The sequence below is a fragment of the Lepisosteus oculatus genome, chromosome 8, assembly GCF_040954835.1.
Source record: "Lepisosteus oculatus isolate fLepOcu1 chromosome 8, fLepOcu1.hap2, whole genome shotgun sequence".
In the NCBI taxonomy this organism is placed as follows: Eukaryota; Metazoa; Chordata; class Actinopteri; order Semionotiformes; family Lepisosteidae; genus Lepisosteus; species Lepisosteus oculatus.
The window spans coordinates 28,895,401-28,919,765 of record NC_090703.1 but is presented as its reverse complement, the minus strand read 5'-3'; the positions used below and the strand labels follow the sequence as shown (position 1 = coordinate 28,919,765).

Here is a 24,365-nt window from a genome sequence, read left to right as displayed (position 1 = left end):
TTCCAAGTCCCTAAGTTTCTCACCATTTAGATTTATTTTTCATAGAATTGTTAAACAAAGCAGGAGCGTATTGTACTTCCTCATGGGATCACATGCCGAAAGATTAGATTGTAATTGTTTTTACTTTTTAAATACATTTTAGAAAAGTGTCATCTATACAAAAAAGTTGTTTTTATTTAATACCACTCGATAGTTATATTAATATAGGTAAGCTCTCTATTGAAGCTCAGATCAAAGATCAAACACAGATCAAACAGCAATATCATTAAGCTTATATTCTGTAATTCATATAAAAAAATATATAAAGTTTTAGCCTTTTCCAAGCATACGTACAATACAGTGGTAAGAACACCATCTGACTCAAACCTGGGTCATACAGTGATATACAGAAAACGTGGGTAATGTCATCCCCATTAAACAATGTGCTTATTGCACAAATGCTGCTAAACTAGAAGCATTGCAGAAGGTGATAAACTGCACATTTACTGAAGCACAGTGGAGTTCAAAGAAGGAAGTCTGTGGAGACCGGGGTAAAGTTAGCTTGAAGTTCCAAAATGATTTTGGCAAGCCTGTAGCGTTTTCACGAAACCTCCTAGAGTTACAAAAACACTTGCTGTGTGTACAAAGTACATTGTGAATGTTTTCACAGCCTTCACTATGTCATTTTTACGCCATTTGTTTGACCACGCACAAAGTTTCTTATGTCCATATCTTCGCAAGAGAAACAGTGTGAATTTTAATACTAATTAAATGACTGCGGGCACTTTTCCTCCCCCTGTACATTCTCAGAGTAGAATAGAACCTTCTAATGAAAGACAGTCCCCTTTCCCCCCATGGACAGGAAAAGTGCCCGTGGGCACATAAACTTAATATGGTCAGAAGGAGCATGTAAAAACTTTTCCAAAATAACATTTAAGACTTTGATGCTTAAAATATTTAGGGAGAAAGTGGAATGGTAGTGTGTATTTTTTCTTTAAAATACTAGTACCATTCATATACAGTTTGTAATGTAGGGATTTCTATATTTATGTTTTTATTTAGTGGTTACGTTAGTGACTAAGGCTAAACTTTTAGCTTCAGTAACGCATACGCCATATACATGTTTGTAATGACAATATAGTGTTGATAATATTTATTGTCAGTAATAATATCAATAGCAGTTTTTTTAATTTTTACAAAATAAATCAATAATGACATATAATGATGTGTTCCTGCTTCACTTCGGCATTGCATGATTTTAAAAGCTATAAAAACAGGTTTTGATAGTTAATAACCAATTTTTGTGCATGAAAAACGGGTGATCTTTCTTCCTCGTGGTCAGCCTAGAATTTTTGTGTACGCTGTAAGTTTAGTTTTTTTTTCTCTTTTCTCACCCACTGCGATTTGGGCACAAAAGGGTTAGACAGTCAGACAGGCAGAGGGAAGGGGGAGGGGTGAAACTGTTACTTGTCCTGGATAAAGCTGTGAGAAAATAGGTGGATTTACACCTGTGAAAAACGTTCCAATTTCAATGCGATACGGAAGACATTATTCCTAATAAATTATCTTGTACTTGTGATCTTGTAAACTGAAAATTTATAGAGGAGACACGTTGAGTATCGCCTCTTTTCACACTTGGAAGAACATTCCAATGTTAATGCGACACTGAAGATATTATTTATAACCTTTTAAATCTGAAGCTGTTAACTCTACTTCAGACCTGCACACCTCCAGACCTGCATGTTAGGATCATGGTTCATCATGTGTGAATGAGTCAAATAAAAAATAAACTGAGTTTTCAAAGAAAGTAGAATACAGTAATCAGCCAGGGACTCGCACTCGGGCCGTTGGTGTTACTGCTAGCTGTGTTAGCCAGCTGAACTAAAGGGAGATCTCTCCTCTGCCTGACAGCTGAGGTCCCTGCTAGCTATTCAGAGGGAAAGACTGTGACGTCACCGCGCTGGCGAGCAGGCACAGAATGTAATGTCGGCAGTATGTGTTAAATATGTTTAGATCTTTAAATTAATATCTTTATTGATTTCTTTAGCCTCACAACATTGTCCAATAATACACTTATTGTGTCTAATTTTGGTTAAGCAAGAATTGAGCTACAGACCATAAAAAAAACAGGATTCCCTTTTTTCACATATTAAATATTCACATATTAAACTTAATATGGTCAGAAGGAGCACGTAAAAACGTTTCCGAAATAACCACATGTAAGACTTTGAATATAATTATATCGTTATTAATTTCTTTAGATATGCGATTCCATATTATATTCCCTATTAATCGACTTCTAAAAGTATACTTTTGTTTACTGTGATAATGAGCGTACTCGCAGAAAAGGTTAAACCATTATTCACAAAGTATATAAACTTAATATGGTCAGAAGGAGCACGTAAAAATGTTTCCAAAATAATCACATGTAAGACTTTGATGCTTAAAATGTTTAGGGAGAAATGGAGTACTGGTGTGTATTTTTCTTTAAACTACCACGACAAGCAACATACAGTTTACATGATATGTTTATGTTCCTAAATTAATATTGTTTATGATCATCAGACGCATTATGCTCCTCTTCTTTTTATGCTCAGCTACTAAAATCTCCCTTTAGTTATAAAATTGCATATAAATATTCAATACTAAGCGGCTTAAAACGTGCACAGTAAAGAGATTAAATGATTAAATCTTTTCACTACTGACCAATTCACCTGTCAGTCATTTTGGCCAGCCAATCACATACCGCGGTATGGCACGGATAGTTGCGTGCAGTATGGGATTGTACCACTCACTTTGAATGGCTGCATCTGTATATCACAGTACAACATTTGTCTCTCGTTAAAACAGCCGAAACGTTGTGTTTTATCTCTGCTCTTTTCAGCATGAAAAAAACTATTACTTGTTTCCTTACTGTAACTACTGCATGATTTCTTTATCCATTTCAGCTAAATGAGGGGAATTAAATATGTCAGAATCTCGGAGTGCCAATTGTAAAAATAACCCTTCTTCCTTCATTTATTTACTTTAAAGAATTTTGTGAAGAAAGTTTATAATGTAGGGTGCTCTGAATGAGTTTGTCAAGATCACGGTTTCAAAATAAAACAATCTTTTCCACAATTTCACGAAGGGCAAGGTCACGTTGCTGATTCACAGCTGGATACAATTTTATCTAGCAAAAATCTCTGCTTCTTTGTGTGACCCACCCTGACCAAGCAGTCACCCCTGTGCACAGACTTTGTCCTAGTTCAACTCTGCGCAAACTGGATGTTCCATGGAAGAGAACTGACTGTGAGGCTACAGAAGGATCTCTCACTCTCCCTTATATTACCAGAGTGGGTGAACATTGAGCCAGTAGAGCACGGATTGGACAATCTTTTGATGGGCCCTTCTTTGGGGGAGTTACTATACATTGAAAATTCAAATTTAATTCACCTACAGTAATACAAAGGAACAAGTAATAGGTTTATTCCATGCTGAAAAAAAGAAGAAAGAGAACACAACGTTTCGGCCGTGGAGTCTTCTTCAGGTGTGAGAGAGACAGGGCAGTAGGCAAAGGTAAAGTAGCGGGAGAACAAAGGTTGAGAGGGAGGAGGAGTGAGAGGCGGGAGCAGGGGACAGAAAGAGAGGCCAATCAAGAGGTGTGAAGTCAGAATGGGTGCAGAGAGGTGTGAAACGAAACTTCCAATGAATGGAGAAAATTTAAAAGAACAGTAATCTGTCGTTAAGGGAAGGGAGAATGTGTGATCCTAGCTGCAGAATAATTTTAGTTTCGGTGGTCTTTCTGATGTATGAGTTCGGAAAACCGTCTTTGAGAACACAGACGGAGAGATTAGAGTGGTCGTGGCCGTCAGAGGTGAAATGAGAAACAATGGGCTTGGAGAGATCTTTAATCTTCACAGCCCTGACGTGTTCTCTGAAGCGGTCTCCGAGTCTCCTTCCTGTTTCCCCAATGTAGATGGCTGGGCATTTACTGCAAGAGATACAGTAAATAAGGTTGCTGGAGGTACAAGATGCTGTCTGGGTGATCCGGAATTGTCCTGAGGGGCCTTGAATGAGTGTGGTGGTGGCTGTGTACTTGCAGGTGATACAGCGAGCTCTTTTGCAAGGGAAAGTGCCTGGTGTGGATGGTTGCTGAGGGCGGTCAAGGGAGCTGTGGACAAGGAGGTTACGCAGATTAGGTGGTCGGCGATATGAGATGATAGGGCGATCAGAAAAGAGGGCCCCAATGGAGGGATCATCCTGTAGGATGGAAAAGTTCTGGTTAATGGGATAGGAAGTGTGTTAGGGTGGTGAGGAAGCACCAAAGGAATGCGGTTGTTACGGTGGGAGTTCCTGATCGGGTTGATGGTCCGGGGGGTGTTTTTGGCTCGGGCAAGGGCCCTGTCAATCACACTGCTGGGGTATCCTCTGTTGATAAAAAATGAGTACATTTCGAGGGCTTGGTTTTCGAAGTCGATGTCGTCGCTGCATAATCGTTGTAACCTAAGGAACTGTGAAAAAGGAAGAGAGTTTTTAGTGTGGTTGGGGTGAAATGAGCTGTACAGGAGGTAGCTGTGTGAATCCGTGGGTTTGTAATAAACTGAAGTGGACAGTCGGGGGTAGTTGATAGACAAGTGGATGTCTAGAAACGGAAGAGTGGTGGAAGAAATGTTAACCGTATATTTGAGGGACGGGTGGAAGTTGGTGAAATGGTGCAGGATGAATTCAAGCTGATCGTTGGAGCATGTGGCGGCACCGACGCAGTCATCAATATATCGTTTGTAGAGGTCAGGGACATAGCCAGTGTAGGAAGCGAAGAAGCGTTCTTCTACCCAGCCGACAAAAATGTTGGCATAGCTGGGTCCCATTCTGGTGCCCATGGCAACTCCACTGACCTGTTGGTAAAAAAGATTATTGAAAGAGAATGCGTTCAGTGTGAGGACCAATTCTGCAAGGCGTACCAGGGTGTGGGTGGGTGGATCAAGCACTGTGCGTTTGTCCAGCGTGTGCTTGAGGGCTGTAAGGCCGTCATTATGGGGAATGACGGTGTACAGAGATGTGATGTCCATGGTAAAAATGTGGCATTCGGTACCCTGAAATTGGAAATCATTGAAAAGTTGGAGCGCGTGGTTGGTGTCTTTGATGTATGAGGGAAGATCTTCAACCAGCGGTCTCATGAGGCTGTCGAGAAAGGCTGAGATGTAAGTAGTTGGACAGTTACATGCTGATACGATGGGGCGTCCAGGGGTGTCCGGTTTGTGGATTTTGGGGAGGAGGTAAAATTGAGATACCTGTGGGTGTTCCATGATGAGCCGGTTCGCCTCCTGGGGGAGCTCGTTGCTGCTGATAAGAAGGGAAATGGTGGATACCACTTCCTTTTGGTAGTCAGTGGTAGGGTCCTGTTGGAGAGGGAGGTAGGCAGAAGTGTCAGTTAGTTGTCTAGAGGCTTCAAAGATATATAGATCTTTACGCCACACCACAACAGCACCTCCTTTGTCCGCTGGTTTTATGACGATATCATCCCTGTTGCGGAGAGACTGGAGCGCCTGATTTTCTCCTTGGGTGAGGTTAGACCTATGTTTACTGGGTATAGAGAGTGCCTTGGGAGCTTGATTAGTGCATTGGTTGATGAAATAATCAACTGGTGGAAAACGGCCAGAGGAGGGAGTCCAACAGCTCTGTTTGGGATTAATGTTGTTAATGACATCAATAACCGGGTTGTTATCAGCTGCCTGTGAAGAGGAATTGTCGGCAAAATGTGCTCTGAGACGGATCCTGCGGTAAAAGCGGTTAAGGTCGACATTGGTCTGGGGGATGTCCAGCTTCCTGGGAACTGGTACAAAACTGAGCCCTTTGCTGAGGAGGGATCGCTCATCCTGTGAGAGGGAAAGGTCAGAAGGTATGGTGACAACAAGGTTAGGGTTGGTGAGGGTGTCCGGGGTGTTGATGGTTTTCTTCTGTAGAAGATGACTGAGTTTTTTGTCCTTCTCTGTAGTGAGAAACTGGTAGAGTTTAGAGTTGAGAGATCTAATGAGGTTAGTTATGAAGGGAAGATGGTGTGGAGCTGTCAGCCGTAGAAATTCCTTAGCCTCTTTGATGTTGTTGTCAGAAAGGATAATCTGTTTTTTGAGGGAGAAAATGGTAGAGAGCATTAGTTTCCTAGAAAATTGTTTTAGAAGTCTCTGAGTGTTACTCTGGGTGTTATCAGAGTCAAAAGAAAAGGTATTAAATTTAAGGCGAAATCCTTTAGGGATGATATTATGTCGACGACATCTGTAAAGGAATAGAAGGTGGTTAGAAAGCCTGGTCTTGGAACAGATAGCTGTGAAGAGACGGAATGCTGGTTTAGTGAGAGAAGCGGGCAAGTGGCCCAGGGAGGAAGAGAAGGTATGACGAAGAGATCTAGAAAAAGATTTGGAGGAAGGCATAGTGGGTCGCAGCAGCTGTAGGCGGTAGTAGTTCAGGTGGGTAGCTGCGTCAGCATGCGTAGGCTGCAAAGGAACAAGTAATAGGTTTATTCCATGCTGAAAAAAAGAAGAAAGAGAACCCAGGTCCTGAGCACTGTGAGGAAGCAATGCTAACCATTGCATCATCATATTGCTCTACACACAGCCAATGATTTTAGTAAAAACACTTTCAGTAGGCACTAATTAGCTAATTAATAAGATTAGTGGTGAAGGGATTTTGTATACATTTTCACAACTATGAATTTAGCTTTGTGTTTGTGAGTTGCATGATACACATGCAGGATAATGTTATTAGTGGTGGACATGGCTTCTTGTTCTCGCTGAATGTTTGTTACCTGAATAGACACACAATGAAGCCTCCTCTTTAGGGCATCATTTTTGTGTGTACAGACCCATGGGACCATCTGGCTAGAGAGTATGTTCCGTCAGAAGTCATGTACAGTGTGGTGCCATTCACAAAAGGAATGTTACTGTACATTATGCCAATTGTAAGTCACAACAACTACTGCAAGAGGTGCAGTTTGGAACATGGTATGGGATGCCAAAGAAAATGATCTGAAACTTCTATCTGATGTATTATCAATTTCTTATTATCAAGAACAGATATTTATCTATCCCTGGTCTAAGCAGTATCTTTTTCAATTGTGACAGTAATGAGCCATAACACTGAGACAATGTAATCTATAATAATAATAAACTTTATTTTATATAGTGCCTTTAAAGGTGGCTTCTCAAAGTGCTTTACGGGATGACAATAACAATAAATAAGAAGAGTATAACAATAAATAAGGAGAATACACAAGATAAGACACAATGACAATTACAACAAGGTTGCGAGGTGGGGAGTAGGGCGATAATAGTTCAGACAGGTACTGAGGTGTCAAGCCATGCAGAGCCTTATAGGTGAGCATGAGGATTTTAAAGTCTACACGGAATTTAACCAGAAGCCAGTGCACGAACTCCAGGACAGGAGTAATGTGAACACTGACCTGGTCAGGATTCTGGCTGCTGAATTTTGGACATACTGCAGTTAGTTCAGAGTAGATTTTGATACCCCTGCGAGTAGAGCATTACAGTAGTCAATTCAAGAGAATTCAAATGTGTTGATCAGCTTTTCAGCCACAGTTAATGATGGCATAGGGCGTAGTCTTGTGATATTTCTAAGGTGAAAAAAAATATGATTTGACGTTATGCTGCCAGAATTGAATATAGCCCCAAGGTTTAATAAAGTTATCCACACATGTATACATGACAAGATATACCCACATTTTGATATATTTGCATATAATGTATACATCTGTTATACTACATTCTGTATAAACATGCACATACTAGGAGGATAAAACATGAGAACAGATCCAAAATATTGCAATAATTATGTACATATAGACAAAGGTTGAACTGATAGATGACTTGACTTTGCTAGTATAAATTCCTATTTTGGTGAGTAGCGTCCCGGAAAAAAAAAAAGAATCCATGAGTGGAAATACAGGAATGTCAGTTAATTTAAAAGACTTTCAAGATGTTTTAAAGTGTATTCTCGAAGGTCAGGCTCAGCTTTCCCACAGCATTGCTCATCACCTTGGCTTTGTGTGCAGAATCTTTCCTATTGATCACAGAAAGCAAACATGTTCTCTACAGTAAAACTCATAGTACGTTACCACAGTGAAGACTTGTTCTGGGGCATTGTACAAAACATTGGATTGAAGAGGTGGGTGTGCAAATATCAAATCCACATATATCAAATATATTAACTGCTGATAAACCAAGAGGCTTCCTACTGTAAAAGATCCTTCCTGCAGAAAATTACTTTACCAGTTTTTTCCATCTCTTGTTAAGCCAAACCATGTTTGTAACTCCCTGTGTTTTTCAACAATCCTTTCTGATGTAGTGACTTTTTGGTTGAATATTCTCTGCAAGAAATTACTGCCACAAAGGGAGACTTCTACTTTTAATTTGTTTGATATTGTTACTGCTGTTTTAGCAAAATAAACACAGTAGAAAGGGTTGTTCTCTTTAATTTGAGACAACGTTCAGAATTTTTCATGGTTTATCTTCTCTTGACCTAATTCATATTAAAGCTGAAACAGATTTATGTTTTACTTACAGTGATGTATTGAATCTGTTAAGCAGGTAAATGTCAACTTTATTTGGCTAGCTCCATGAATAAATTACTGTTATTAATTTTTGCTTTTTATTTATTGCAATCTCTTTTTTGGTGGGAGAGACTATCCTGCTTTCTACCATATATTCTATTAATTCTACCATAGTTCATTTTAAACTTACAAATCAAAATAACTATTGGTAGTCTGTTAAATAAGTGCCTTCAAGTTTTTGATTTTCCAAAGATCATATATCTACTCATACTTGAAATAGTAATCAATCACTTCATAGTCATGCACATTGAATTGCAGTTAAAGAATACTAGTCTGAATGACTGAATATCAAACTTTTGTTCTGCATCATTATACTCTATGCATTGTAATTCAGAATTACATTGTAAGAGTCATACTGATTAAAAAATACCAAAAGATAAATCTATTGAGAGGAAATTACACAAAACCCTACCTTTCATTATTTAGCATAATTATTTTAAAGATAAAGACATTTCTATGAGCAAATCAGAACAAACATATAAAACAGATAAAATTTTGTTTTACATTCTAGTAATATTTTGAATCCAGTATTACTGGAATATTGACTTATATTTACTTAATTTGATTTTACTCTCAAAATGAAAAGATGAAATGTTTTCAATCTTAGTAGGAATAAAAAGGGCTTTACCTGTGGCCATTCCTAATATGATTGTAAAATAAAGTTGTATAACAGTACTCAGCATTTATTAAGCTTTTTCCTTCAATTGATTTTGCACTACTAAACCCTACAAGTTTTAATTTAGTCATTTTTTGTGTTCGATCTCTCTTTTAATCTATTAAGCTTTAATTCCTTTAGATATATTAACCATCTAGTGGTAATCTAATTATGCAACTTCTTTTCAATATACACTGATTTACATATAAATAAATGCTTTGGTAATAAAAAATAAATAAGTGAATCAGTAGTGATATTGGCTCCAAAGTGCTATTTAATTAGAAAACCACAGAGTTTATTAAACATCTGCTGGTTAAATTAAAAATAAATTGGTCTCTTTGTAAAGTGCAACTTTAAAAACAAACATATTGGTTTCTGTTCAAGCACATTATTGCCATTCCTTAATGCATTGATTTTGCAACCAAAGGAAAGCTTTCACAAGAAAATATTTTTAGTATTTTCCTCCATATGTAATGAACTTTGTATAAAATAGCTGATTAAAGTTGCTGTGAAATTGATTATAGAACAGAGTAGAGTCTGTCTCTGGTTTTCTAATGAGCTGTAGACAGGTTGATGGTAAAAGAAATGCTAGTTGTTACTAAACACTTTTTACTGTTGTAATTAAATTAATATTTGGTGGTGTTGATATGATGTGGAGGTATGCTTGTGAAGCATCTCAGCTGGTTTATAATCCGTTTATGCTAACAATTCAAATTGTCCTATGCTAAAAATGAAAGTATGGCTTTTATGGCTTCAGGTCTATAATAAATACAGATAGTTGCTATATATCAATGTTAACTAATGATCAGGTTGCATTTTGAGATGTTAAGAAATTCATTTACAGTATATGTATATTTTATATACAGTAACAATATCCATATATCCATTTTCTAACTGCTTTATCAAATACAGTGTCGCAGGGGAGGCTAAAGTCTATTCTGGCAAGTGAAGGATGAATGGGATAAAAGCTTTACACATGCATGCATACACTCACACCAGGGCCAAGTGTGTCTTTGGACTGTAGAAGGAACTGGAGCACTCAGTTAAAAACCCATGTGAGCACTAGGAGAACTTACAAACTCTATGTAGATAGCAGCCTGGGTTTAACTTGTTGCCCCAGTGTTGCAAAGCAGCAGTACTACCCACTGTACCACAATGGTGCCTATGGTAGAATATATTGAATTTCAAAGTTTGTTTATATCAAATGCATTGACAAAATGTATTAAAAATATTAGATTTAATAATGGAGTAAAATGTAAAAACAATATTATAATGTTTTTGATTATCTTTATGCACCAGGTATTTGTTATTTTATTAAAATCAGTGTGCATTTGTCCAACATTAGCAACAGTTCTTAACTTGTTTACCTAAAAAACAATGACTAGATCAATGATTAATGGCAATCAGATTTTGTGAATCTACTGTAAAATATCTGGCTATATTGATCTAATATTCTAATAGACTTGTTTGACAGCCACTTGCCTAAATGCATCAGATAAAGCTAGTTAGTTTGTGTTTAAAATTATTATGTACAATTTAGAAGTATGGGCAGTGGTCAGTTATTAAAAAAATGGTTTAAATAGAAAAGGATGGTATCTTAATTTCAGCAAAGAAGAGTTTTCAGCAAGGGTACCTTTTTAAATAGAATGAATTATATGTTTTTGTATTCTCATTGTGCAACTTTAGAAGAAAATACATTCACAATAAGCACACTTTGCAAAGTTCTCATTAGTTTTGTTAATAGAAAATGTTGGTATGGATCACTTATTTCAGCAACTTGAGGTAGAAATATTGTAATTGTAAATGTTTGACCCCAGCTCTCTTTTCCCTTGATTAAAATTGGATTTTTAAATCATGTAGATACAGCACCACCACGTGGGCAAATACCAAGCACAATGAAGTTTCCATAGTAAACATTATTTGCTCATTTTATCCTTCCCCTCAAAATAAAAGTTGTTGGTCTTTCTAGTTAACAAAATGGTGTTTTTTATGATTAAATGAAAAAATTAGGGAGCATGAAATTTATCTTCTAATGCAACATTTGTTATTTGTAGAATTTGTTTGAAGACATAATTTTTATGTGAAAACAAAGCAATATTTGAACCGGATCACAATAAGTTGTTACTTATTTAAAATCGAATTATACAATTATTTGTTTTGTCAATATAAGACAAAGCAAATTTGAAAATAAAATAGAAAATGATTTCAGTTTCTTAGAGGATGAAAATGCAGTGTCAGTATTATGTTGGTCTTTTAATAAAAAATGGATCAAATGTTGAAATATTGAGCAGTCTCTCCAGGATACTAATTTCCTAGATTTCAATATTACAAATGGTATTACATTAATGTTGGATGGGCTTTGCACAAGTAAGGAAAAATGAACATTTAATGAGTAAAAAGAATGAAAAGTCCAGCAAATGAAATAGCCCAAAGATTAATTTAATAAATATCTCTAATTATACGATGTAATTAGATTGCATAAGATTAAAAAGTGTCCTTGTGTTTAAGATACCATCAACTCTATAATAAGGATATATCTGGATATTAGAAGAGATGAAAAAATCAGTATCTGCAGTGTGAACTGCACTGCAATTCAACTCCTGTTTCTGTTTCAGAATGACAGTGCAAGAAGAAGTGAGAAGCCTGAAAACACATGGCGTCAAAGGTTGTGTCATTTTTACTAGCTTAGTAGAAGGGTGTGGAAGTATAGTGAAGGTGAATTTGACATGTTAAATGATTTAGGAGTAACATTATTTTTATTCATTATTTTTCTGATTTAGAATAGCACATGAGACGTTGTGTTCTTAAATTCTGGGCTCAACATATATCATTCATCTTGTCTAGGGCTTATTATTAACAGGGTTAGTGAGCTGCACAGTACAGTTCCTTCTGGTAAGCTATTTACATATGGTCATGAATCTGACCAAACATGTTTGTACATAATCTGTTTGTTGTGTACCTGTAGCACTTGGGTACATTTTGACAGTTACCTGTTTATGACAATGAGAATAGTTTTGGTATACACATGCACATATCAAGTATATAAGAAATGTCCAAATCAGCAGGAAGATTTTGAAAGTCACTATGCATATATTCAATGTTTTCAATGTTTAGAAACATATTTGTTACCAACAATTAATTCTGGAACTTGAGTTTCTCATCTGTTCACTGAAGAGGGCCATTTCCATTACAAAGCAACTACTTTTTAATATAGGTGAAGATTTAGGATAACTGGTAGAGAAGACACATTTTGCATGGGCCAAATGTTTTTTTTTATATCTTGGCATTTTGCACTTTAGAATTCTAAGCAGTCTGTAATGTTTATGTTTAAGGAGCTGTATTTCCTGTCACCAGTAGATGGGAGCAGCGACCCTCAGTTGAAGTATGTTAAAAAGATTATAACCCTGGAATTACCTCTTTTACAGTTAGGCTAAGTTTTATTTGAGAATATATTGTATAAATAAATGTGTAACTGTGCAGTACGTTCTGAATATTGAAAAATATGATTGCATTAACTAAGATTTATGCATTAACTAATATCCACAACAAATAATATCAAATTAATGCACTCAGTGTCAGAGTGAATAATCTCTAAATTCTTCAGGGAATAGGCTCCTTTCCAAAATTATTGATAATGTTAGGTGTACAGTACGCAAGAGAACACCTACAGTATGTATAGATATAGGTCTACTTAACAGCTAATAATGCCAGTGAAAGTATTCACAAATTGCACATTTTTCATATACTGTTGCTTTACAGGTTGTAGTCATAACACTTTAAAGCAGTAATTAATAGCTCTTGTACAACCTGCTCCAGACATTTAAAACAAAAAACAATGCATTAAACAGATAATCAATATAAAATAAAAATGAAAAAGTCAAAATTGCACAAGTATTCAAAGCCTTTGCTGTGGCAACCTAAATTAGTTTAGGTGCACATAAGTTCCTTAAAAAGTCATATAAATTTGTTGAGTGGTCTCTGACTGTATGCAAAAATAGTGGTTCACATAATTTCAGAATATAAACACCTGTATCTGTGAAGCCAAATTCAAATAAGTTTATTAGAATGACTGATGAACTACAGTGTTGCCAAGGTTGAGGGAGTTCTCCTTTAGTTTACGCGTCTGTTTCCCTGTTGCATTACGCCGGAGACCCGGGTTTGCGCCCCAGGTGTTGTGGGACAAAATGGGCGGGGTGGAGGGTACAAGCCTGCTCGGAACCGCGGCGGTCACATTGGTGCTGTGACTTGGACGGGAGTGTCCTTTGCCAAGGTGAAGTCAGCAGAGGAGGGTGTAGCAGAAGTAGTTCAGACACAGTGACGTCATCACCCTCCCTGCGTGTAGCAAGGACATCAGCTGTCAAGGCTTACGGAGGTCTCCTTTAGCTCATGCCGCTAGTTCCCTGTTGTGTTACAGCGGAGACCTGGGTTCACTCCCCAGGTATTGCAGGACGAAAACGGGTGGGGAGGAGTGGCAGAGGGCGCAAGCCCGTGTGGAACCACAACAGTCACACTATCACTGTATCACTAATATATTGTGCTTTGCTGCCACTTGATAAACTTAGGCAGATCACACGTCCTGCATGGCGGCAATGTCTCATTCTCATTCTCATTCTGCACTATTTGCAAAATCCTTTAGTCTAGTAGCGAATGTCAAGCACAAATTTAAACATAAAGACCAAGGAGCTTTCAAAACAACTTTAACTGAAAATCTGATAAAAGAGCATCTCAAATCTAACATGGAGTTTACAACAAAGCACCGATTTGATACTGCAACCATGTGGCAAAAGGTTTTGTAGTCACACAAGACAAAATTTGAGGTTTTTGGAATAAATGTAGTCTTGCACAATCCTAACATAATGCATAAACAGTTAAAACAGTTAAAAAACAATCTTAAAAAGTTACACTTCACATTTCAGTAGGGCAATGATTCAAAGCACAAGGCCAAGGAGTGTTTTAAGAAAATAAATGTCCTTGAGTAGCAGGAAAGTATGCAGTAGTATGCTGAAAAATTCACACTTTAGAGCAAAATACTTTTTGACAATGGTACTTCTTAAAAGACAGTGGTGCATGTATTTGTTGATTTGTACTTTTATTTATATCAGATTTCTTTATTTTAGCTTTCTAAAATAAGCAGATTTCTTTATTTTATTATTCAGCTGTGACAATGCTGAATAATACTATTAGGATCACAAAGACTTATTTTCTAGTTTGCAATATATTGGCGTGTAAAAAATCGCTGTCAAATACAATTGTGTATTTAAAATTTGCTTCAGCATTAAGAAAAAGTTTATTTTTGAGATCTGTTGTTTTGTGATAAGTGCTTTTTTGCCTCCTAGGTATTGGATTTCAACAGCAGAGCCATATCATGGAAGAAACATATTACCACATATTGGAGTAGCTGGATTCTTTGTCCAAGATTCATTTTATTTAGTAGAATACTCTTTATTAATAGCAACTAAATTAACACCTGAGAATTTCATAAGGAACATTTGGGATCATTTTAAATTTAAGTTTTCTAGCTTGTGTAAATTTAATGTCTTTATTAAAAAAAAGTTAGGAATACCTTTATTTGCCAAGTTTCAGTTTAATAACTAACAGTGATTGTTACTTTAATAATTTACATTTTGGGCTGTGAAAGGGTGGTCATCATTTGGTGTTAGAAATGGATAATAATGAAGTCCTTGATGAATATTATACTTACTGAAAACAACTCACTTTCGTTTTATTAAATGTTGAATAAAACACCACCTCTGCAACTGGATTTGGGAGTTTCTGACAGGCAGCCCTCAGGCTGTCAGGCTTGGAAACCACACCTCCAGCACACTAACTCTGAACACTGAGGTCCCCAAGGGGTGTGTGCTTAGTCCATTACTCTACTCCCACTACACCCACGACTGTAAGGCCAAACACAACACCAACCCCATCATAAAGTTTGCCGATGACACCACAGTTGTAGGTCTGATCACAAACAATGATGAGAGGACCAACAGGGAGGAGGTCAATCTCCTTACAATGTGGTGTGAAGACAACAACCTCACCCTCAATGTCAGCAAAACCAAGGAGCTGATCATTGATTTCAGGAAACTGCAAAACGGACATGGCCCTATCCACATCAACGGGACTGAAGTGGAAAGGGTCAGTAACTTTAAATTCCTTGGGTTCCATATCACCGAGGACCTCACATGGTCTCTCAATGCCACCTGTCTGATCAAGAAAGCGCAACAGCGCCTGTACTTCCTAAGACGGTTGAAGAAGGCTAATTTATGTCCACAGATCCTCACTAACTTTTACAGATGCACTACAGAAAGCACACTGACAGGTTGCATCACAGTGTGGTATGCCAACTGCAGTATTGCTGACCGCAAAGCCCCACAGGGTGTGGTGAAAACAGCCCAGTCCATCGCTGGGGTTGCCCTCCCATGCATACAGGACATTTATGACAGACAGTGCTTGAGGAAAGCTCTAAACATCATCAAAGACCTTACACATCATAGCTACAGACTGTATGACCCTCTGCCATCTTGAAAACGGTACCGGAGCATTCATGCCCGGACCACCAAACTCAGAGACAGTTTTTACCCCCACACTATCAAACTAATAAACTCCCAGCCTCTCTCACTCTCACCTCACCTCTCACCTACAGATGCAGCCATTCAAAATGGGTGAGGTATTTCGCGGCATACCCCGGTGGGCGTGTCGCGGTATCACGCAGTTCACGTGTGTCACGTGGCTAACTATCCGGCGTCGCCTTGTAAAACCGCCAGGGGGAGCTTAACCTCTCATGTACAGCATTTGAGCCTTTAATTTTGAACTGTGTATTACAGCATGTTAATCATCAGTCATTAAAATGTTGGTATATTTTATGAAAGCAAGATTGCTCAGTTGGACAAAAGTACACAACCTACCTTTATCAGAAATATTTATGCATCAAAGCCTTTACTGAAGATATTACTAATAGTATTAATAATGGATGACTTTGGACAAGCTGTATACTCAAAGTATAATTTCTTTAGCACATTTGTACAAGCACTTGGAATCTGTCCAAGCCATACTTTGTCAGGCATTTTGTTTTACTTCAACGGGCATAAAAACTTCCTTGCTTTTAACAGGGCGTTTCATAATTTCTAACTACGAAAATGATTTAAAATGCGACACTTATCATTCAACTAGAGCTTAAAATATCACAAGGATCCTCAAGAGCGCAGCAAAGAGTGTATTAAAAGACACTTGTATTTATCAACGCTTTCTTTTCCGTATACCAGATTTTATGGAACCACTTCAGAGGGGTGTCAGCCAGTCAGGTTCCAGGAATCGGCACTTTAAAGGAAAAATACACACCGGTATTCCATTTCTCCCTAACGATTTTAAGCATCGAAGTATTTAACTGGCATGTGAAATAGCGTGTGAAAAAGTGGTAGTTTTAAGCTTTTCTGCTAATATAATATGGAATCGCGTATCTAAAGAATTTAATAACGGTATTCGTGTGCTGCGACAGGGCTGTGTAGGGCTGTTTCGCCTGCCTGTTTATGCGAGCTTTCTTGTAGCCTACTGGTCTAGGTGTGTGACTACTAACTTGTAGGTTGTGTGTTCGAATCCAGCTGGTGCTGGACTTCTCTTTTAACAAACATTTCTTTGAAAAAATAGAATAGCAATATTATGGACAATCAATTGACTTTTAGATTTCAAAATATTGCAACATGATCGATATTTGCGATAGTTTGAACATATCTTCCCTTCTGACAGCGGTTCCTGCTTCTATTGTGTGTGTGTGTGCAACAGAGTAAATTTTTATAGAGAAATGGAGGCTGGACAGTATGCGTTACAATATAAACATTTATATTGATTTAAATCGTGTTCTGATTTAAATCGCAAACGCGTGTTTAATTATATGTGTTTTTTAATCATAATCAGGCTAATGCAACATAAATTGATACAGTATCTTTGTCTTCTAAGTATCTTAATAAACTTTCAGCATAGCTTTCTACCCGTCAACATTTATATTTCTTGGGATTTTGGGATCAAACGTGGAAGGATTAGATTATAATCGTTTTTATTTGTCAAATACATGATTGTATTTATGAATGTTATGTGACACCTACAGTAGTTCACTGCTTTAAATACATCGAATTAAGAAAGTTGTGGAGCACTTTAGATCTTTTTTCTGAACCAGGGAAAATCTGATCATGTTTCTCTATAACAATAATAAAAAACTTTATTTTACATATCGCCTTTAAAAGTGGCATCTCAAAGCAATACAGTAGATCGAAAAACAGTTAAAAGGGACCAAATTAAATACCAGACAATCGCAAATGCGTTTTCAATAAAATTATTTTATTCATTCAGCAGTTTGTGAGAGGGACATCCAGCAGAGAGAGACACACACACCGGTTTTCATTGACAAAATTGTTTTTTTTCAATTCCTCTTGTCTAACAGGAATGTTTTGTTTATGGACAGACTGTTAGACAAGAGGAAAAGACCGCCTCCTCCTACGAAGCATTAATCGCGTATCTAAGGAAAATTGCAGTATACCTTTGTTCATGCACATCATTATACAGTATCTCAATTTGTATTTCGATAAAAAAAATTGTTTGCCCAGCCACTACTGTTGTTAATGTTTTTATCCTGTAAAGCGTTTCGTTTTTCTGTGTTTTCCATTTCCTTTTTCTGATCACTCGCTTTCTGGATACACATCTCACCTGTCCTGTTCTTTGTTTTCCTGGTTTGCTGATTATGCCTGCTGCAGTCCACTCCTACCCTCACACCTAAAGAAAACAATTTAAATTTCTTGGCGCAGTTCATTAACCATTGTATGTGCTGTCCGCGCCCAAAATGCAATTAAAAAAAAGTCAAAAACCGCGCTCAAAATGCAATTTAGAGCTTAATAAGATACACTCCACAGGCAAAATTAAAGACAAAATTAAAGATGATTAAAATCTGTAATCTTTCCACTTGTACTGTGAGTCATCGGACAGTTTCTGCTTTGTGTAATGATGGTGAGAAAGCTGTGCTCAATGTATTTAAGGGACTTAAAAGTAAAAGGAGATGCTTCATATTGCTTGACTAATTTTAAAAACCAAGTTATAAATGCAGACGCTCCCTCGGTGCCGCGCCGGGTGTAAATATCAAAGTATTGTAAGGGAAAACCGGTTCAGGGACGCCAAATATGTAATCATAGTGGCTCTCTGAAGGCACCAGTTCTGTAGGGTTTGGGCATTTACTGAGACAATTATTAATTGTAGCAGTAAATCACAAAGTTGATTCTTTTGATGGCTTTAGAATCCAACCGTGCGATATAACTCAAACAACGCACACACACAGGTACTAATACACGAGGATACATTTATTAATACATAGAATATGCATATAAACCTAACAGATCTTAGCGAGAGGGTTATCAGAATACAAAAGATATATATTCAATCAGTTACAAAGAGTTACACATATCAAGAGGACATACGTTCAGTATATCATTCATTAAGACCGTTTCGTAAAGTGAACTTGGTTACAACTTCTACATTAGATGCTCAAAACAAGTACATAACTCTTAGGAATTAAATTGATATCAACTGGTTGGGATAACAATTGAATTCTCGAGCTGTAATGCATTGAAGTTGAATACTCATCCAATCTTTGGGGATTCAGATCTCCTGCGGGCACAAAGAAACAGTTGCAGGCTGTTGCTGTCCAATCCGCGCTCTCTGGCTCCGTGCCAGGCTGTGCTGTGCGGCTTGCGACGGTGCGCTGCTGATGCTCATTGTTGGCTTTAACTAGCAAAGTTTGTGCACAGGAGAAAAGATGACTGTGGGTCCCAGCAAGTCAGGAAGAGGACCGGTTCGTTCCTGATGAAGAGCTAGTTCTGAATAGTAATTCAGCTGTCCACAGTTCCGACCTTTTCACGAGGCCTGCTGCTGGTTACTCTCTGGCAACCTCCACTCTAGACTCTTAGAACAAAGGAAAGTTCTGGCACTCGGACACACTGGCCGTTCCGTGGTTGTCCGGGCTGAGTCTCAGGATGGTCAGGAGGCGCGCTGCGAGAATGTCCTGCCCTTGGGAGCCTTCTGCTCCTTGGCCGTCCTGCCCTGGAATTCTCCTTTGAATTCCCTTTAGAATTGTTGAATCTGAATCTGAATCTGAATCTCTGTGTTGCCTGTTTTTACCTGGAGGAACTTCAGCTCATTGATTGGCTGAAAGTTCCATGGGCATCAGAGTCCCACGTGGGTTACTCGGCCCTACCAGTCCCTGATTGGTTGATCAAGGTGAGATATGAGTCACTTACTCCTGACACTTAGGAATGCAATCCAGATGTCCAACTCGCACTCCCTAGACAGATAGGCGCCAATGGATGACCATTGATCATGATAGCCAGGCTTAGCTAAGTGCATCCCCCTTTGGGAGCTGGTTTCTTATCACAAGAAAACATCTTAAATCAGCTTGCATGAATTCTTTCTCTGTGGCTGCACCACAGAGATGAACAGAGAAATGAGGCCTAATTTGGGAAAGCTCAGAAACACTTAATTCTGCCTTATTAATAAGCCTCACCGCTACAGTATACATTCCCAACAAGAATTGTACCCATCAGTCATGCAAATAAAACACCTTGAATTGAATTGAATTGAGGGAGAGAGGGGGGTAGTGGGACAGAGATACTGTAGACAGACTCAAGGCAAATAAGATACTTATGGGTACGCAGGCATTCACGACAGCAACATACGAAACGTTTGCACGTACTATATAGTTAAGTTATTACTTGGTTTTCAAAGTGCAACGAAATACAATATTGTTGTTGCTGCTGTTCTGGTTGTTTTTATCCCGTAAAGCGTTTTGAGAAGCCACCTTTAAAGGCGAAATATACTGTAAAACCGCTGATTCTTATGGAATGTGTTCTGCAGGAGATTCAAATTTTTATTTATTTATTTTTTAATCGCGTATCTTAGGAAATCTCAGTATAACTTTGTTCATGAACAGTGGCATGTTACATTATCATTCGTTTTTTTAACAAGGCTCGCCAGCTAATGTGAATCAAAACCTGTCTTGCTAGCTTTTAAAGTCGTGCATGTGTAAAGTGTACTAGAGGGCATGCAAGTTACTCTGCCCCTTTCAGCTGCAGGGAGTCCCTCTGCTGCAACACAGCAGACAGAATGGGAGACTATTTCCCTTTCATATCTGACACCAGTGAAGTAAAAGGGGTGTCTAAGGGGTGATTTCAGACCACATTTTAGTTACTTTATTTTGTTTACTTTTAACATATCTGTAATTTACAGTAGATGTCACAATAGAAATTGAAGATTGAAGACTTTTTTTCAATGTTACATGTTGTGGCCTGAAAAAAGACACAGGCACATCCTTGCTTGTGACCTAATCTTCTTGCTGAAGTGTCAAGAAATTCTGCTAATAGGCAAAATCCCTACACAGCAAGCTGTGTGAATTGTTATGTGTAATGTTCAACCGTATCCATAAACTTTGGATTAATTGCTTTGGAAGTACAGGGGTATGACTCATATTCATTCTATTCTATTTCACCACAAAAGCCTGGCAGAACACTGAAGTGCTTTGTGAACAGCTGTTGTAAATGGCTATGAGTTACTAGTAGACCGGCCAGCAGCCATATCACCCTGCAACTCACAACTGGCAACCCACTGAAGCTAAGCAGGTGTGAGTACCTGGATGGGAGACCTCCTGGGAAATCATAATCAGGCTAATGCATTTCTACATTTTCTGTATGAACCAGCTTAGAGGTTCATACAGAAAGACAGCTTGTGTTTAAATTGAGTGTAAGGTAATTTATGCTTCTAAAGTCATGGTCAGCATTTATTATTGTACTGTGCTGTAAACTTTTTCTGTGCCCAGTCACATTATTTTATAGCGTTTTTATTGCAACATTAAATCCGGTGGCGCTGTGTGTTAGTTTCCTGACTCCCATGTCACATGGTCTGTGATTGAAACCCATGGAACTATGACTTTATTTTTTAACAAACATTTCTTTGAAAAAATGAAACGTTTCCCTTGGTCAGAGATTAAATAAAACCTCACTCGCACCAAACAAATTAATATTTCTAAATATCACGACATGATCGAATTTAAGTCTTTTTAATAACAATGAATAGTCACCTATCATTCATCTCTAAATAAACGTTATTTTATATAGCGTTTTAAGCGAATAGGTAATTAGATTGCTCATAAACCTAATCGCTTTTTCTACATAAACACAGCGTGGTTGCTCTCTGAAAATGCTTTTCCTTAAAGCGATTCTATTGAGGGAGTAGCCCAGCTACCACTTAACACTGTACTTCCTACTTTGAATACCTGTGAGACTGGTTTAATTCGTCACAGCCAGCACTTCGGGAGGGAGGGGGTTGAGTAGTGGAGGCAGGCGAGATTTCCAGCGAAAGACACCTCCCCCTCAAAAACCCAGTAAGCAGTAATGCGTTAAGTCGAAAATCGAGGTAGATTTTGAGAATGATAAAGAGGGTAAACTGGGATGGGAGGAGGGTTTGATTTTGCATAAGGGGCAGAAGATTTCCCTTGTAAGGATGGTATCAAGTGCAATCTTAAGTGGTGAGAAAGCTGTGCTCAATGTATTTAAGGGAGTTAAAAGTAAAAGGAGATGCTTCATATTGCTTGACTAATTTTAAAAACTAAGTTATAAATGCAAACGCTCCCTCGGTGCGCTGCTCTGGTACGCCGGGTCTTACACAGTGCCTGTCGGCAGTAAGCGTTACAATATACATACCCAACACTGCTTGTACCCATCTGTCATGCAAATAAAACACCTTCAGCGCTTTTATGCAGTATATCGCCTTTAAACACATATATTTAAACACACGTTTACGATTTAAATCAAAACGTGATTCAAATCAATATAAATGTATATTTTGTAACGCATAGGTGACTATTCATTGTTATTAAAAAGATTTAAATTCGATCATGTCGTGAAATTTGGTGCGAGTGAGGTTTTATTTAATCTCTGACCAAGGGAAACGTTTCATTTTTTCAAAGAAATGTTTGTTAAAAAATAAAGTCATAGTTCCATGGGTTTCAATCACAGACCATGTGACATGGGAGTCAGGAAACTAACACACAGCGCCACCGGATTTAATGTTGCAATAAAAACGCTATAAAATAATGTGACTGGGCACAGAAAAAGTTTACAGCACAGTACAATAATAAATGCTGACCATGACTTTAGAAGCATAAATTACCTTACACTCAATTTAAACACAAGCTGTCTTTCTGTATGAACCTCTAAGCTGGTTCATACAGAAAATGTAGAAATGCATTAGCCTGATTATGATTAAAAAACACATAACTAAACACGCGTTTGCGATTTAAATCAGAACACGATTTAAATCAATATAAATGTTTATATTGTAACGCATACTGTCCAGCTTCCATTTTTCTATAAAAATTCACTCTGTTGCACACACACACAATAGAAGCAGGAACCGCTGCCAGAAGGGAAGAAGGTGACTATTCATTGTTATCAAAAATGACTTAGAATCGATCATGTTGCGATATTTTGAAATATAAAAGTCAATTGATTGTCCATAATATCGCTATTCTATTTTTTCGAAGAAATGTTTGTTAAAAGAAAAGTCCAGCACCAGCTAGATTCAAACACACAACCTGTGCGTTGTTAGTCACGCACCTAGACCAGTAGGCTACAAGACAGCTCGCATGAACAGACAGGCGAAACAGCCCTACACAGCCCTGTCGCAGCACACGAATATAATCATACCGTTATTAAATTCTTTAGATACGCGATTCCATATTATATTCCCTTTTAATCAAAGTATGCTTGTTGACTCCGGTATCACGTTAGTTAAAGACTTCGAAGCTTAAAATGTTTAGGGAGAAATGGAATACTGGTGTGTATTTTTTTCTTTAAAGTACCAAGACCAGCTATATACTGTATGTTTATGTTCCAAAATTAATATCGTTTATGGCCTTCACACGCGTTACAGTATGCTCCTATTCTTTTTATGCTCAGCTACAAAGATTTCCCTTCAGTTGTAAAATTCAATATCTACAACGGGCATAGTAAAGACGTTTACAGTAAGTCTTTCTACGACAGACCAACGGACCACGAGTGCCCCTGTTGGTCAACCAATCACGCACCGCGTCATGATACGCGATACCGCAGCCAATTACCTGCGGTACGTGTCTGTACCGCTCACTTTGAATGCCTGCATCTGTATGATCTGAATCTCACAGTGCCTTCTTTCTTATCAAATACTCACACATTGAAATCTACCTCTACTTTACATGTTAAAAAGCTCACTCCTCATAATTTATATCCTTTTATTTCATTCTGTTGATGCATGTTTTTGCACATCTGATGTTGTTTTTTCATATTACCTGTTATCTTTTTGTTGTTTTGCACATTGCCTGTTGTTGTTTTGCACACTGCCTGTTTTCTCTGTCTTTCTTTTAATTATAAAATCGTATTGTTGTTTTTTTTTGTACTACGTATCGTCTGAGAGCTAGCTAAATAGCATTTCATTATACCATATACCTGTATATGAGTATAATGACAATGAACTTGAACTTGAACATGAATAAATGTTTTTAATCATCTAAGTTTTTGCTGGTCTTTTATAGTTCACTTCTTCTATTAGATTGTTACTTCTGCTCCTATTATTCTCCATGTAATGGAATCTGCATTTTCAGTTTTGGTGTGGATTTCTTATTCAGTAATTCAGTAAAACAGATTCTGCACAATACAAAAGGTATTCATCATTACAATAAACTCATCACATAATAAACTTGGAAATGTGAACATCACTATTGATTCCCATTAAACATCAAACATCAAACAAAGAGTTCAGTTTTTTTTTCATTATCATTCATGGATACATCAAATTAATGAAACTAGTAGTTTTACTGGGTTCTCAGGAATTTAAGGGAAACAAATGTTGGCTGTGCTCCCAAGCTACAAAGATCATGTGCAAGTGAAAGAAAATATAGAAAATAATGATTCAGTTATTCACCCTGGAAAAACTCATTCTGAAATAACACGTGCCACCTTAAGGCCTATATACTGTATATTTCTTAAATAAGTCCACCTGCTACCATATTGTACACAATAATAATAATTTATTATTATTACACTTCAATATGATGGACCA

The 24,365-nt window shown here is 37.6% G+C and overlaps 1 protein-coding gene across 1 annotated transcript; it reads right to left on the bottom strand.

The window, feature by feature from the left end:
• Positions 1 to 3,423: 3,423 nt before the first annotated feature.
• LOC138241041 (uncharacterized) lies at positions 3,424 to 6,483 on the bottom strand. Its single transcript, XM_069193423.1, has 2 exons — positions 5,253 to 6,483; positions 3,424 to 3,952 (listed from the first exon to the last, which is right to left on the bottom strand). The coding sequence occupies exons 1-2, from the start codon at positions 6,387 to 6,389 to the stop codon at positions 3,950 to 3,952; spliced, it is 1,140 nt and encodes a 379-aa protein (XP_069049524.1). The 5' UTR covers positions 6,390 to 6,483; the 3' UTR covers positions 3,424 to 3,949.
• Positions 6,484 to 24,365: the final 17,882 nt, after the last annotated feature.

Excerpts from the sequence above, each read along its gene's own strand:
- LOC138241041 (XM_069193423.1), bottom strand. The coding sequence starts at position 6,389 with ATGCCTTCCTCCAAATCTTTTTCTAGATCTCTTCGTCATACCTTCTCT.